This window comes from Myotis brandtii, unplaced genomic scaffold (genome assembly GCF_000412655.1).
Source record: "Myotis brandtii unplaced genomic scaffold, ASM41265v1 scaffold82, whole genome shotgun sequence".
Classification (NCBI taxonomy): Eukaryota; Metazoa; Chordata; class Mammalia; order Chiroptera; family Vespertilionidae; genus Myotis; species Myotis brandtii.
The window spans coordinates 4523348-4537135 of record NW_005371324.1 but is presented as its reverse complement, the minus strand read 5'-3'; the positions used below and the strand labels follow the sequence as shown (position 1 = coordinate 4537135).

The window sequence follows — 13788 nt, the reverse complement described above, 5'->3', positions numbered from 1 at the left end:
CAGCCCAGCCTGCACCCTCTCCAATCAGGGACCCCTTGGGGGATGTCTGACCACCGGTTGGACATCCCTCTTTCAATCTGGGACTGCTGGCTCCTAACCGCTCAGCTGCCTGCCTACCTGATCACCCCTAACTGCCCTCCCCTGCCAGCCTGATCTTGCCCCAACTGCTCTCTCCTGTTGGCCTCTTCTCACCCCCAACTGCCTCTGCCTGCCTGATCACCCCTAACTGTCCTCCCCTGCCAGCCTGATCTCACCCTCAATGGCCCTTCCCTGCCGGTCTGGTTGCCCCCAATGGCCCTCCCCTGCCGGCCTGATCTCTCCCCCAATGGCCTCTAGGCAGCCATAGGCTCCTTGCACTTCACCCAGATTAGGTTCTGATTGGTCAGTTTCTATGCCAATCAGGGTCAAAAGCTCTGCCTCCTAGGCAGCCATAGGCTCCTTGCACTTCACCCAGATTAGGTTCTGATTGGTCAGTTTCTATGCCAATCAGGGTCAAAAGCTCTGCCTCCTAGGCAGCCATAGGCTCCTTGCACTTCACCCAGATTAGGTTCTGATTGGTCAGTTTCTATGCCAATCAGGGTCAAAAGCTCTGCCTCCTAGGCAGCCATAGGCTCCTTGCACTTCACCCAGATTAGGTTCTGATTGGTCAGTTTCTATGCCAATCAGGGTCAAAAGCTCTGCCTCCTAGGCAGCCATAGGCTCCTTGCACTTCACCCAGATTAGGTTCTGATTGGTCAGTTTCTATGCCAATCAGGGTCAAAAGCTCTGCCTCCTAGGCAGCCATAGGCTCCTTGCACTTCACCCAGATTAGGTTCTGATTGGTCAGTTTCTATGCCAATCAGGGTCAAAAGCTCTGCCTCCTAGGCAGCCATAGGCTCCTTGCACTTCACCCAGATTAGGTTCTGATTGGTTGGTTTCTATGCCAGTCAGCATCTCCAGGCCTATCTCTGGGCCTGATCAAAGAGGCAGGGCTGATCAGCAGCCCTCCGGAGGCCAGAGAGAAACAGAGGCATGGCTGCTGGCAAAGCCCGGAGAGAAAGAGAGAGGCAGTGGCTGATCAATAGCTGCTACAGAGGCTGCAGATCAGACCCTGCCTCTCTCTCTGCAGGCCTCTCTCCAGGCCTGATCCACAGCCCTTTCGGCAGTCAGTGCTGGGTTGCTGCACCACACTGGCTGCAGTCAGTGCTGGGTCGCCACGGCAACCCAGCACTGACTTCCAGTGTTCAGTGGAGCCTTGGTAGTTGCAGACGTTACGGACCCTGGCTCTTTATATATATATAGAGATTAGAAAGCTGATGAATATATTTTTCATGAGTTTCCACCGGGGAAATTGGAGTCACCGAGGAACCAAATTCCAGTCCCTTTAAGGTCTCTCAACAGAAAAGCAGCAGAACCCAGACTCACTGCAGCAGGTGGGACCCACGGAGGAGGGGCACTGGAACCTGCTCATCTCCCTGCGTGGCAGTCATAAGGTCACCAACCCCTCGAGGCTTCTATCCTCTGTCAGCCACACACCACAGCTCTGCCCTGCTTCTCTCACCGAGCTGACCGGTGTTACAGTCTTGGCGGAAATGAAAATGTTATGCTCTGGGAAGGTTGATTGACTTGCATATTAGGTTAATTTGAAATAAATTATAATTAGCAAGAGTGCTTTTAAATCATGGATTCCTTAACTATTATGTATTACATACCTGGCTTTGTTGGTGGTATGTTATGGTTTAGAACACAGGATCTGGAGCCAAATATCAGGATTTTAATCTCACTTACTACCTGGATGACTTTGATCCAGTTGCATACCTTTTCCATAATATGGGCATCATGATAGTATCTGCCAGATAGTGTCATCTTGAGGACAAATGAGTCAATATAGGTAAAAACACTTAGCCTGGTTCAGGGGACATGGTAGGTGCCCAAGAAATGATCATTAAGGACTTGGAACTTTTATCACAACAAAAAGAAAACATGAGCGTGTGTCCCATGTTTCTCTGTCGCCACAACCTTTCACTAGATGGGCACTGGCCAAGCATCCAGCAGACTCACTAACCCCCTCACATACCTCTTCTCTTTCCCTGATTCCTCTGTGTGTCTTTCTCCATCTCTCCTTCTGTTGCTCCAGCTCTCTCTCTTCTCCTTACCCCCCCTTTTCTTTTTATCTTCTTTTTATCTCCTCTTCCTGTAACCTTATCATCTAAGACAATGAGAGACCCTACAATTGGCTGGGTCTGCTTGTGGGAAATATGTTTGTCTCCTGAAGTATCCAAGAAAAACAACCAGTAAAGGCCTCTGAGTATATTTTCCTTTTTGTTTTTAACTTTATTTTTTATTGTTGACCCTATTACAGATGTCCCCATTTTCCCACCCTTTGCCCAACTCCACTAAGCCCCGCCCCGCCTTCCTCTGGCCATCACCACGCTGTTGTCTGTGTCGATGGGTTATGCATGTATGATCTTTGGTTAATCCCTTCACCTTCTTTCATCCAGTCCCTCCCTCCCCTCCGACAGCTGTCAGCCTGTTCCATGCATCCATGCCTGTTTCTATTTTGTTCGTCAATTTATTCTGTTCATTAGATTCCACATGTAAGTGGAATCATATGGTGAATATACTCTCCTTACTGAACTGACTCTGTCTTTGTCTTTATCCCATTTTTTTTATCATCTGTCTACTTGCCTCTGTCTCCACCTCTGTCTGCCTTTCTGAATCTGTCTCTTTCTGACTCTTTTTGTCTCTTGATGTTCATGTCCTTCTCTATTTCTCTTTGTATCTATTACTATCTCGTGTGTGTGTGTGTGTGTGTGTGTGTGTGTGTGTGTGTGTGTCCTCAGCTGTGGGAGGTAAGCTCCCTGGGCTCTCTGAAGACCTTCTAGTAGAAAAGAAAAGGGGGAAAGACCTCAGATCCTTCGTGCAGATCCTTCCCCCTGCATTGCAATGTGATTGAGAGGACTGTTTTCTCAAACTAGAGTAAGCTGTCAGTACAACCTGCAGTCTTTTCTGGAACTCCAGGGCATCAGGTCCCTCTCGATAGCCCCAGAAGTATCGGGGACTTTAAGCAACGTGTCCCTGAGCAACTGTCTAAGTGGAGCAGAGGTGGCGACTAATCAAGACAACTTACATGAAAGTTAACTGGGCACATATTTAATGATACACATGATTATGATTGTGCTGCATGGTAATTCAACACAACTGGTAAGAGCTCATGTAAATGACTGTAATTAGTATTACTTTTTCACAGCTAAGCCATATTTTATTTTCCCTTTCTACACTGCTAATTCACCAGCATCTGTAATCAGTGTCAATGTTGATAATTTCTTTTTTTAAATATATTTTATTGATTTTTTTACAGAGAGAAAGGGAGAGAGATAGAGAGTTAGAAACATCGATCAGCTGCCTCCTGCACACCTCCCACTGGGGATGTGCCCGCAACCAAGGTACATGCCCTTGACTGGAATCGGACCTGGGACCCTTCAGTCTGCAGGCCGACACTCCATCCACTGAGCCAAACCGGTTAGGGCAATGTTGATAATTTCTTCATGTTACATACTGTTTAGTCATCACACCCCTTGAATGTACACATGGACATACACACGCGCGCGGGCACACACACACACACACAAAGAGAAAGCTTGGACCCATCTCTCCAAAACAAGGATTCCTTTGTCCCTGGCTCCCTGGCTCACTCACCACCTTCTTCAACTCCATCCATCTTTTTCTCCCCCATCCTGGCCCTGTAGTAACTGAGGTTTCTTTAGAGAGAGAGGCTTGACCACTGGCTGATGTTACTAGTATTTGTGAGTTCCCTTCTAATCCTGAAATTCTACTTAAAAAACACTAATGGGGGGTGTGAAAACATATAGACAAGTAGGTTTTAATTCCTTCATAATCATCACCGTCATCATAATCAAAAACCAATAAGTATTGAATTTTAATATATTTTAGATACAATGGTGTGTTCTTTACACACATAATCCTTTAACATTTTAAGGTAAGTGCTATTCTTCATTTTTGAAATAAGAGAACTAAGACATTGAGGTTGAGTGTTGGCCCAAGGTCATGGAGCAAGTAAGTGAGAAGTCAGGATTCAAATTCTGGTGATTTTTACTTTAAAGTCTATAATATGTAACCAACTTGTTCTTCTAGCAAAATATAAATGGTAAGGGGAGATATTTTCTTTCTCTCAATCTTCATTTTTTTCACTGGTAACTTACTTTTTTCATTGGGCAGATCTGTTTTATTTTTATAGGAAAAGGAAGGGGTAATGGGCATTGGATACTTGAAAGGGGTTTTGCTGCCAAAAACAGATAAAAGAAAGAAGAGGCACAGAGCACAGCCACTATTCAGATGTATATTAAAACCAAACTTGTTTTTCTTCCCTAAGCGACCGTGATGATCATTTTAAAAGTTCCAAGGATTTCAGAAGAGGAAGTCTGGGCATTCGGGCTGAGTCTGTTTCTGTCTTTAATAACACAGCCTTCCAGCAGTTCTATTTGGAGCTGCTCCGGAAGAAGCTTTCACCACTGCGGCTGGGTTTGCTCTTCACACTCATTAGGCAAAATGTCCTCTGAGTGGTCCTCTTTAAGCAGGGTCCCCTAGAGACAAAGTTGAGCTGTTCACCTGGAAGGAGGAAAAGGAAGGTATCATGGACACAAATGGAGAGAAAGGGTGGGAGCTGCCCTGCTCACTGTGATACTCTCATGGGCCAGGTCTAGGCTACTCCCTTTCAAGAGCTGCTCCTCCCCCTGCTCTAACCTTTGGGCTGGCTTGAGAGCAGCCTCTTTGTTTTTAACCCTGTTCTTTGACCACAGTAAGTGGTTCATAGATAGGCATATGTTCCAACTCAAATCAATAGTAAGCCTTTCCTAGGATTTAGCCAACTGCATGTGAGAAAAGGGTGTCTATGGTTTGATGACTGAAAAGTTTCCATTGTCCACTGTAGCTTTGCATCCTCATTTGCACATGACCTCAGCCCTTCATGCTTCCTCTCATTCCTCTTGGTAAATCCAAATTGTCCAAATAATGGCTGCTAATTAGTGAGAATAATTTCTCCTTTTCCCTAGAACCAGCTTTGAACAAGTATTCTTGAAACTAGCTGAACTTCATCTGACCCTGCCTGCTGAAGCACTATAAAAAATTCCACCCTCCTTCCCAAGTTAGAACACTCCTCATGCCGACAGTTTTGAAAAAAAAAAAAAAAACTTATGCTAATGTTGCTCTTGTTTTTTTCCACAAAGGATATGAGTAAGAGATACTGAGATGCTAGAGCTGGTAAGTCAAAACTTGTGGAGAAGGCAGCCTGGGAGAATGAAGTTAACAGTAGGAACAGGTGGCGGGATAATTGCTGGGGAAACAGAGAGAGAGAGAGAGAGAGAGAGAGAGAGATCCAATTGTATTTGTTTTTCTATCTTGTTTCTCTAAGGCCATCACGACATCTGCTATTACCATTTTCTTTGTTATATAAGTGAACTAGTTAAAATGTAGGATTGAAAAGAGAATCACAGCAGTCCTCAAATTTGGCTGTGCAAACATATAGTGTTTTTTATAATTCAATACCGAATTAAACCCAAATCTGGAGCCTCTATGTCCAGGAAGGAGGGTAAACATCTTGCCCTTATAAGTAGCTCATTCACTAGTCTCTTCTGGGTAAATTCTTAGTTGCCCCTTGCCAACCCTATTTTTGGGGATGAACTAAGTTGCTAGAGAATCAGGGTGCTAAAAGGTGATTTTTAAAAATTGTATCTTTCACGCTGGCCTGTGTGGCTCAGTTGGTTGAGCATCGTTCCATGCACCGAAAGGTAACTGGTTTGATTTCTGGGTCAAGGCTGGGGTTTGAGGCTCAATTCCCAAAAGAGAGAGTGTAAGAGGCAGCCGATCACTGTTTCTCTGTCATTGATGTTTCTCTCCTTTCCTAAATAAATAAATAAATAAATAAATAAATACATTAAAAAAATTGTGACTCTCGTACAAATATAAAATGAATGTGTCAAAGATTTTTTATTTCACTATTTATTGAGGAAACCAGTAAGAAGCAAAAATTGATTCAAAGGAGAATCCAAAGGAAAAACAAATACATAGGTATCAACAATTCTGAATTGAATTTACTGACCGGTGCAAAACTGGTTTCTTCCGAAGAGTAGAAACTGATGCAACTTCATTAAACAAAATTCATTTGTATTTCTAAAAATGGGAATTAGTTACATCACTATCAGTTTTCCAAGAACAGTGATTTTTCAACCTTTTTCATCTCATGGCACACAAACTACTGAAATTCTGTGGCACACCAAAAAATATATTTTTTTGCTAATCTGACAAAAAATATATGTATCGTTTTGATTCATTCACACCAGACAGCTATTGTTGTGTTGGCTGTTGTCATTTTTTTTTAATTTGACAATCTCAGGGAAAAGAGGTCAGTGTCCCTGACTAAATAGCCAGATGTTGCATGTTTTCAAAATTCTTGCAAACCACCAGTTGAAAATCACTGGTCAAGAACAATGAAAGACACAGACCTCTATAGAATCAGATAATCCTGGAAGGGTCTTTAAAGAATCTGCCAAGAATTTCATCTGTGCAATCTGATCCTCTACACAGGATCTACAGCGTGCCTAAAATAGAAGTGAGATTTGAATAACCAAATTTGAGAAATTTACTGCCACATATGGCAAACTAAAATTATTCTTCTATTTTTATACGGTCTCCCAATCCAATTCATGGGCATTGTGACAACACAATAACCACCTAAATATCTGGTTTTCTCCATTAATTTAATTAGGGCAATTTATCCAGGCTCATTGGGAAACTCATCACAAGCCTTGGCACCCACCTTGAGATTCATGTGCTGTCTCAGAAAATAGGGTTTCTGGAGGAGGAGGAAATAGGTTTATTATTTCAAAATTAGACATAACAGAATATATGACTGGGGATTTGTACCTCAATGAGGAAAGCCTGAAAGTCATGAAGAAAATACTTGAAAACCAGCACCCATCTTCTCAGGCCCCCACCTGCCTCTCAAGCACATGGTACTTATATTTGGGTATTTCATTCTGACTTTTTGTATCAGGAAACATGATGCACACTTTTGGTTTGGTAAGGGATCAAGAAATGAACATGCTCATGGTCTGATGGGATTGCTCCTCAGAGCTCACACTGGATTTCGTTACTCCTTACTGGGAGAAGAATGGCCAAATAACGCAAATGAAACACCTCGTGCAGGTGGAAAATAAGCCTCTCGAATAGGGTGCAGCCCCCTTCACAGTTGGGAGGAGGTGCAGACAGAAACTGAGTCAGTAACTGCAAAGCCAAAGCCAAATGAAGGTCCAATACAGGCCCAGGTGAAGGACCCCAGTTGAAATTCTAGATGAAGGGTCAGAAGACTGAGAGGATTCAGACAGGTGTGCCCCATTGATTTTGCTTCCCTAATGGTCTAGGTCCGTGGTCGGCCAACCGTGGCTCACAAGCCACATGCAGCTCTTTGGCCCCTTGAGTGTGGCTCTTCCACAAAATACCACGTGTGGGCGCACACGTACAGTGCGATTGAAACTTCGTGGCCCATGCGCAGAAGTCGGTTTTTGGAAAGGAGATAGATGAAACAAGTATACAAGACGAGTGTGAATGGGAGAGTTGGAAGGGGTCGACCTCAGTGAACGTACCTCCTCAGATTGAGGACTTTTTTAGCAAAGGCCAGCTTAGGTATTTAGCATTGTTATTACCCTAATTAAGTTAATAACAATGGACCTACCTATATAGTTTAAGTTTAAAAAATTTGGCTCTCAAAAGAAATTTCAGTCGTTGTACTGTTGATATTTGGCTCTGTTGACTAATGAGTTTGCCGACCACTGGTCTAAGGGAATTTAGGTAAGGATCCTGTATCAGAAAAAGAGCTATTACCAGAAATAGCTTTTTACATTAGGCCTTATCTGGATAGCATGGCAAGCTTTTGTTTACCAAACTTCCGCTCTTCTCATCTTTCTGTGAATAATTTTCCTATCCTTTCAAGATTCAGACCCTTACTCTTTTCTCCTCTGCTCAGGATGGTATTAAGACCTTACTGCCAGGGAGTGTCATATTTTTATGGGTCTCCTATATACACAAAACTTGTTTTTCTTCTATTAATGTGTCTTTTGTTAACTTGGTCATTAGACCACCCAAAGAACCTAGAAGGAAAAAAGGGGAGAGTTTTCCATTGCTACATCTACTATAGTCAAACAAATAGAAAAATTTTACAGTCAATTTTATGCTATTTCACATAAAAGAATAATGAGTCCAAGAAAATCAGATAACCAGGCTGATAAAATAATTCTTTGAATATCAGACAATATCAATATCATAAATGGGAGCCAAATTTGTCACCCCAAAATATGCTTCCTTGGCATAAGGATTATTTTTAAAATAGCAGAAGCAGGAGAAGCTTGGAAAGCCAAGTGAAAGTTCTTACATTTATATGGAAAATCTCCATATGTAAGGCTGTCTTTCTCTCTGTACGAGAAAGAGGCAAACGACCCTAAATCTCTAAAAATGCTTATTAAAGCAACTTAAATCTGCATAACAACCTTGTTTACTATGCTTTTCCTGGTAACTGTGCCAAGCCAGCACGGCCAAGGGTGAACCTGAGGAGGAGCGGTGAAGGATTGAAGAAAAGACAGACAAGAGAATACAGCTGGGGCTCGGTGGATCTCCCATACCTGGATGAGGACACAAAAGACCCAGCCTGCAAGCTGATGCTTTATTTTATAGTCTGATTAAAACAAGGGTAGATTAACATGTATAAGAATGTTCTTGTTTTGGCAACACTTGCTGCACCTTCCACAGCCCATTAGCTACTTAGGAAGGAATTAGGGAGGGCTACAAAGTCAGGCTTAATTATGTTAGGAGAGCTCTGCCCTCCAGACTGGGACTTGTTTGTGGCCCTGCCACAGGTCAGCCCAAGGCTTGACCCTAGAGCCGCTCCCTACAGGTAACCTCCCATAACTCAACTCCCTGAACCCATAATATTTTCTTTTGTCTTTAGCTGAAGATGTTATTTAATATGGTAGCTGGACCATTTGAGGGAAATACTCAACTTTTCTAGATATCTAGTATACAGGAGATATATAAGTTATTAAACATTCTGTTGGTTTTCCCCCTCCTCCCCCCACCCCCCCAGTTAATCTATTATTACTAGAGTGTCTTAGCCAAGAACCTAGAAGAGTAGAGGGGAAATTATTTTTCCTTCCCTGACAATCATTTGCCTAAAGGAATGTGGATGAAAAAAGGGTTCCATGGAAAGTAACCTCACAGAGTGATCTAATCATAAATTTCTATCTGGGCTGGTCATGGTGGGTAGTCACGCCCAAGGCATATAACTTCTTTAGTAAAGGGTTTATCTTTGCTTTAAACTAGTCCTGTCCAATGTTTCCATGATCTAGGTCAGTGGTTCTCAACCTTGGCTGCACATTAGAATCACCTGGGAATCTTTTTAAAATCCTGATTTCTGGGCCTCATTCCGGAGGGCCTACCTTCTCTCCCTTCTTTCCCTTCTCTCTCTCTCTCTCTCTCTCTCTCTCTCTCTCTCTCTCTCTTTTTTTCATTAACTCAAAAGATTTTATGAGATATGGTCTAATGACAGTATGAAAAAAATCAAAGTCCATGTCTATTTTAGTAGACAAGGAAACACAGTGATGTAGATGCCACACAAACTTCCTAAGACCAGGAGGGCACAACAGTGTTTACATACAATTTAAGGAGTTTCTTCTCAGAGTCCCAGAGCACTGCGGTCAGGGCAACAATTAATACCTGTCCATAATAATCTGTTTAGTCGTGTAAATGGGAAACATTACATTCAATCATCCAAAATCTCTTCATCCAGGTTGATATCTGTTGTGTCAATATCTTCTAAATCCAAATTATCCAAATCTTCTAGTTCAAGTAAACTCTTTCCTTCTTTGTTGGCTGTGTGGGAGTCTATGATAACTGGAGTAGGAGAAGCAGGTTTCCCATCAAGTTCCTGTTGAGGTGCAGATCTTGAGGGCTAAAAGCTGCCGGAAGCCAATCCACCCTTGCTGCTTGACACAGTCGCTGCAGGGAAGAAACATCTGCACAGCTTATGTTTCAAGGGACCTGGCGTGTGTGGCATATGTTTGCTCCGCCTCTTAACCCTATGTGTTTTAAACAGGACCACCACCCCGAGAAAGATTGTTTCCCCAGGTGGGGATTTTTCGGGGTGTCGAGCCGGCCTGGGACTGGGGCCTCGGCCCTGTTCGCGGGGCTGCAGGACCTGGGCGTGGCCAATGGCGAGGACCTGAAGGAGATGCTCACCAACTGCACGGAACCGCTCAAGGCCATCGAGCAGTTCCAGACAGAGAACGGCGTGCTGCTGCCCTCCCTGCAGTCGGCCCTGCCCTTCTTGGACCTGCACGGGACGCCGCGCCTGGAGTTCCACCAGTCCGTGTTCGAAGAGCTGCGGGAGAAGCTGCTGGAGCGAGTGTCGGCCATCGCCGCGGAGGGGAAGGCGGAGGAGAGGTGGGCGCAGGCGGCAGTGCAGCCCCCTCCGAGGGGACGGCCCGCAGCACTTACTGTCCCCTCGGTTACTGTCCCTTCGGTTACGCGTCCCCCTCGGAGAAGGGCCTCCCCCCCTGGGTCCCGCCTGTGGATGCTGTGCCTTCAGCCGACTGGGTCCTGCCCCGCGTCTCAGTCCCCCGCGTCTCCCAGGTACAAGAAGCTGGAAGACCTGCTGGAGAAGAGCTTTTCGCTGGTGAAGATGCCGTCGCTGCAGCCGGTGGTGATGTGCGTCATGAAACACCTGCCCAAGGTGAGAGCCAGAGGTCAGCACAGCAGCCCGGCCCGGGAGGTTCCCTGAGCCGCCTGCCCCGGGGGTGTGTCCCTGGGACTGTGTCCTCTGGGCTGGCTTCTCCCGGCAGGGAGCCACCCGAGCCCTGAGCTGGGGGCGTGGGCCCCTTTCTGGGAAAGGCTGTGTGCATTGAGCATGGCTGCCTGCACCTGAGGGGCTGGGTTTGAGGTGTCTCCGCCAGGGGGCGTGTTGCTGAGGCCTATTGATCTATCTGGTTTTTTTAAAACATATTTTTATTGATTTCAGAGTAGAAGGAAGAGGGAGAAAAAGATAGAAAAGCAATGATGAGAGAGAATCGTTGATGGGCTGCCTCCTGCACATCCCCCACTGGGGACTGAGCCCGTAACCCGGGCATGTGCCCCGACTGGGAATCGAACCGTGACCCCCTGGTTCATAGGTCGATGCTCAACCCCTGAGCCGCGCCGGCCGGGCCCCATTGACCTGTCTGGAAGCAGACGCTGGGGCCCCGGCGCTGCTCACGGGCGCCTGTGTGGTCCCGCAGGTCCCTGAGAAGAAGCTGAAGCTGGTCATGGCCGACAAGGAGCTGTACCGGGCCTGCGCCATGGAGGTGAAGCGGCAGATCTGGCAGGACAACCAGGCGCTCTTTGGCGACGAGGTGGCCCCGCTGCTGAAGCAGTACATCCTGGAGAAGGAGCGCGCGCTCTTCAGCACGGAGCTCTCCGTCCTGCACAACTTCTTCAGTCCTTCCCCCCGGACGCGGCGCCAGGGCGAGGTGGTGCAGAAGCTGACGCAGATGGTGGGGAAGAGCGTGAAGCTGTACAACATGGTGCTGCAGTTCCTGTGGACCCTCTTCCTGCGCACGCGGAATGCGCACTACTGCACGCTGCGCGCCGAGCTGCTCATGTCCCTGCACGACCTGGACGTGGGCGACATCTGCTCGGTGGACCCATGCCACAAGTTCACCTGGTGCCTGGACGCCTGCATCCGAGATCGCTTCGTGGACAGCAAACGGGCGCGGGAGCTGCAGGGGTTTCTCGACGGAGTGAAAAAGGGTCAGGAGCAAGTCCTGGGGGACCTGTCCATGATCCTGTGTGACCCCTTCGCCATCAACACGCTGTCCCTGAGCACCCTCCGGCACCTGCAGGAGCTGGTCGGCCAGGAGACGCTGCCCAGGGACAGCCCTGATCTGCTGCTGCTGCTCAGGCTCCTGGCGCTGGGCCAGGGGGCCTGGGACATGATCGACAGCCAGGTCTTCAAGGAGCCCAGGATGGAGGTGGAGCTCATCACCAAGTTCCTGCCGACCCTCATGTCCTTCATGGTGGACGACTTCGCCTTCAACGTGGACCAGAAGCTCCCGGCGGAGGAGCGGGCCCCGGCCGCCTACCCGAGCGCTCTTCCCGAGAGCTTCACCAGGTTCCTGCAGGAGCAGCGCATGGCCTGCGAGGTGGGGCTCTACTACGTGCTGCACATCACCAAGCAGAGGAACAAGAACGCGCTCCTCCGCCTGCTGCCCGGGCTCGTGGAGACCTTCAGCGACCTGGCCTTCGGCGACATCTTCCTGCACCTGCTCACGGGGAACCTGGCACTGCTGGCCGAGGAGTTTGCCCTGGAGGACTTCTGCAGCAGCCTCTTCGATGGCTTCCTGCTCACCGCCTCCCCAAGGAAGGAGAACGTGCAGCGGCACGTGCTGCGGCTCCTCCTCCACCTGCACCACCTCGTGGCGCCCACCAGGTTGCAGGCCCTGCAGAAGGTGCTGGAACCCAGCGGCCAGAGCAGCGAAGCGGTGAAGGAGCTCTACTCGCAGCTCAGCGAGAAGCTGGAGCAGCTGGACCACCGCAAGCCCAGCCCGGCCCCGGCCACCAAGCCCCGGCCCTGGATGTGCCCGTCCCTGCCGTGCCCGCCCCAGCCAGCCTCTGACACGTCCCCGAGTCGCTGGGGAGTGGACGGCCCTGGGAGGACACGGCCTGGTCGGCCAGGAGCCCTGGCCTGGGATCATCGGGACCCGTGTCTCCTGGAGACAGAGCGGTGCTCATGGGTGGGTGGTGACTGAGCTGATGCCCAGGGTGGTCCCCTGGGCAGGTGCACCTCCACGCCTCAGCCCATCCTGACCTGACAGTCATGTGCGTGGGCATGGACCATTCCGGGCTGTGAGCTCTGCCTCACGCGGGTGTGCACTGTGGGGCCTGCAGGCGCAGTGGGGAGAGCCCCCTGCTCGCCAGGGGTCTGGGCGGCTGGCGTGGGGCACAGGTTAGCAGCGTTGCTGGTCAGCCTGGCCCTCTGAGGACACCTGCGTGTTTAACAGTGGACAGTCCACTGTACTGGGACCCCAGGCAGAGGGTGTCCCTGCCCAGGCTGAGGAAAGCCCAGGCCCCACCTGCTGCCTCAGTTTACCCTGGGAGAGGTGTGCTCCTTGTTCAGGTGCACTCAGCAGGTGAGGGTCAGCGTCATTCGCGGTGACTCATGTGTAAATAAAAGCGTTTTGGTAAAAAAAAAAATAAAAAAAGGTTGTGGGGCCCAGTGCTTATCTCTGTCATGGTTCTAGTCATATTGGATGGAAATAATCACTCTGATCCTCTTTTTTAATTAGATTGTGGACTCCTCAATCCCTTCTCTCCCTTCTTTCCTCCCCCTTCTCTCCCTTGACGGGAATCGAACCTGGGACCCTTCAGTCCACAGGCCAATGCTCTATCCACTGAGCCAAACCAGTCAGGGCTATTTAGAAGGAAGATAAAACAACCTCAAAAATAATTGTTTTCAATTTTCAATTGAGGGGTTATTTTAAAGCAAATAGATGAACCTGGTGAAAGGGAGAAAGAGAGTGAGGAGGGAGTGTGGGAAAGAGAGGCTTTGTAATGACTTTCATGTGAGGACAGCCTGGGACCCCTTTCTCCAACCTCATCTCCTTCCATCCTTTCTTTCACTTTATGGTTGGAACACATCATAATTCCCCAACTTGTACACTATTTCAAGCCTCTGGGGTCTTACTTGGACTGCTCTGTGTCCAAGTAGAG

General features: G+C 47.9%; 1 protein-coding gene across 1 annotated transcript; it reads left to right on the top strand.

The window, feature by feature from the left end:
* Positions 1 to 10126: 10126 nt before the first annotated feature.
* On the top strand, positions 10127 to 12782 carry LOC102260785 (negative elongation factor B-like). Its single transcript, XM_014531632.1, is given in 4 exon segments — positions 10127 to 10488; positions 10678 to 10777; positions 11319 to 12633; positions 12636 to 12782. Coding segments are annotated over 4 exon segments (1836 nt in total). The 3' UTR covers positions 12695 to 12782.
* The last annotated feature ends 1006 nt before the right edge of the window (positions 12783 to 13788 follow it).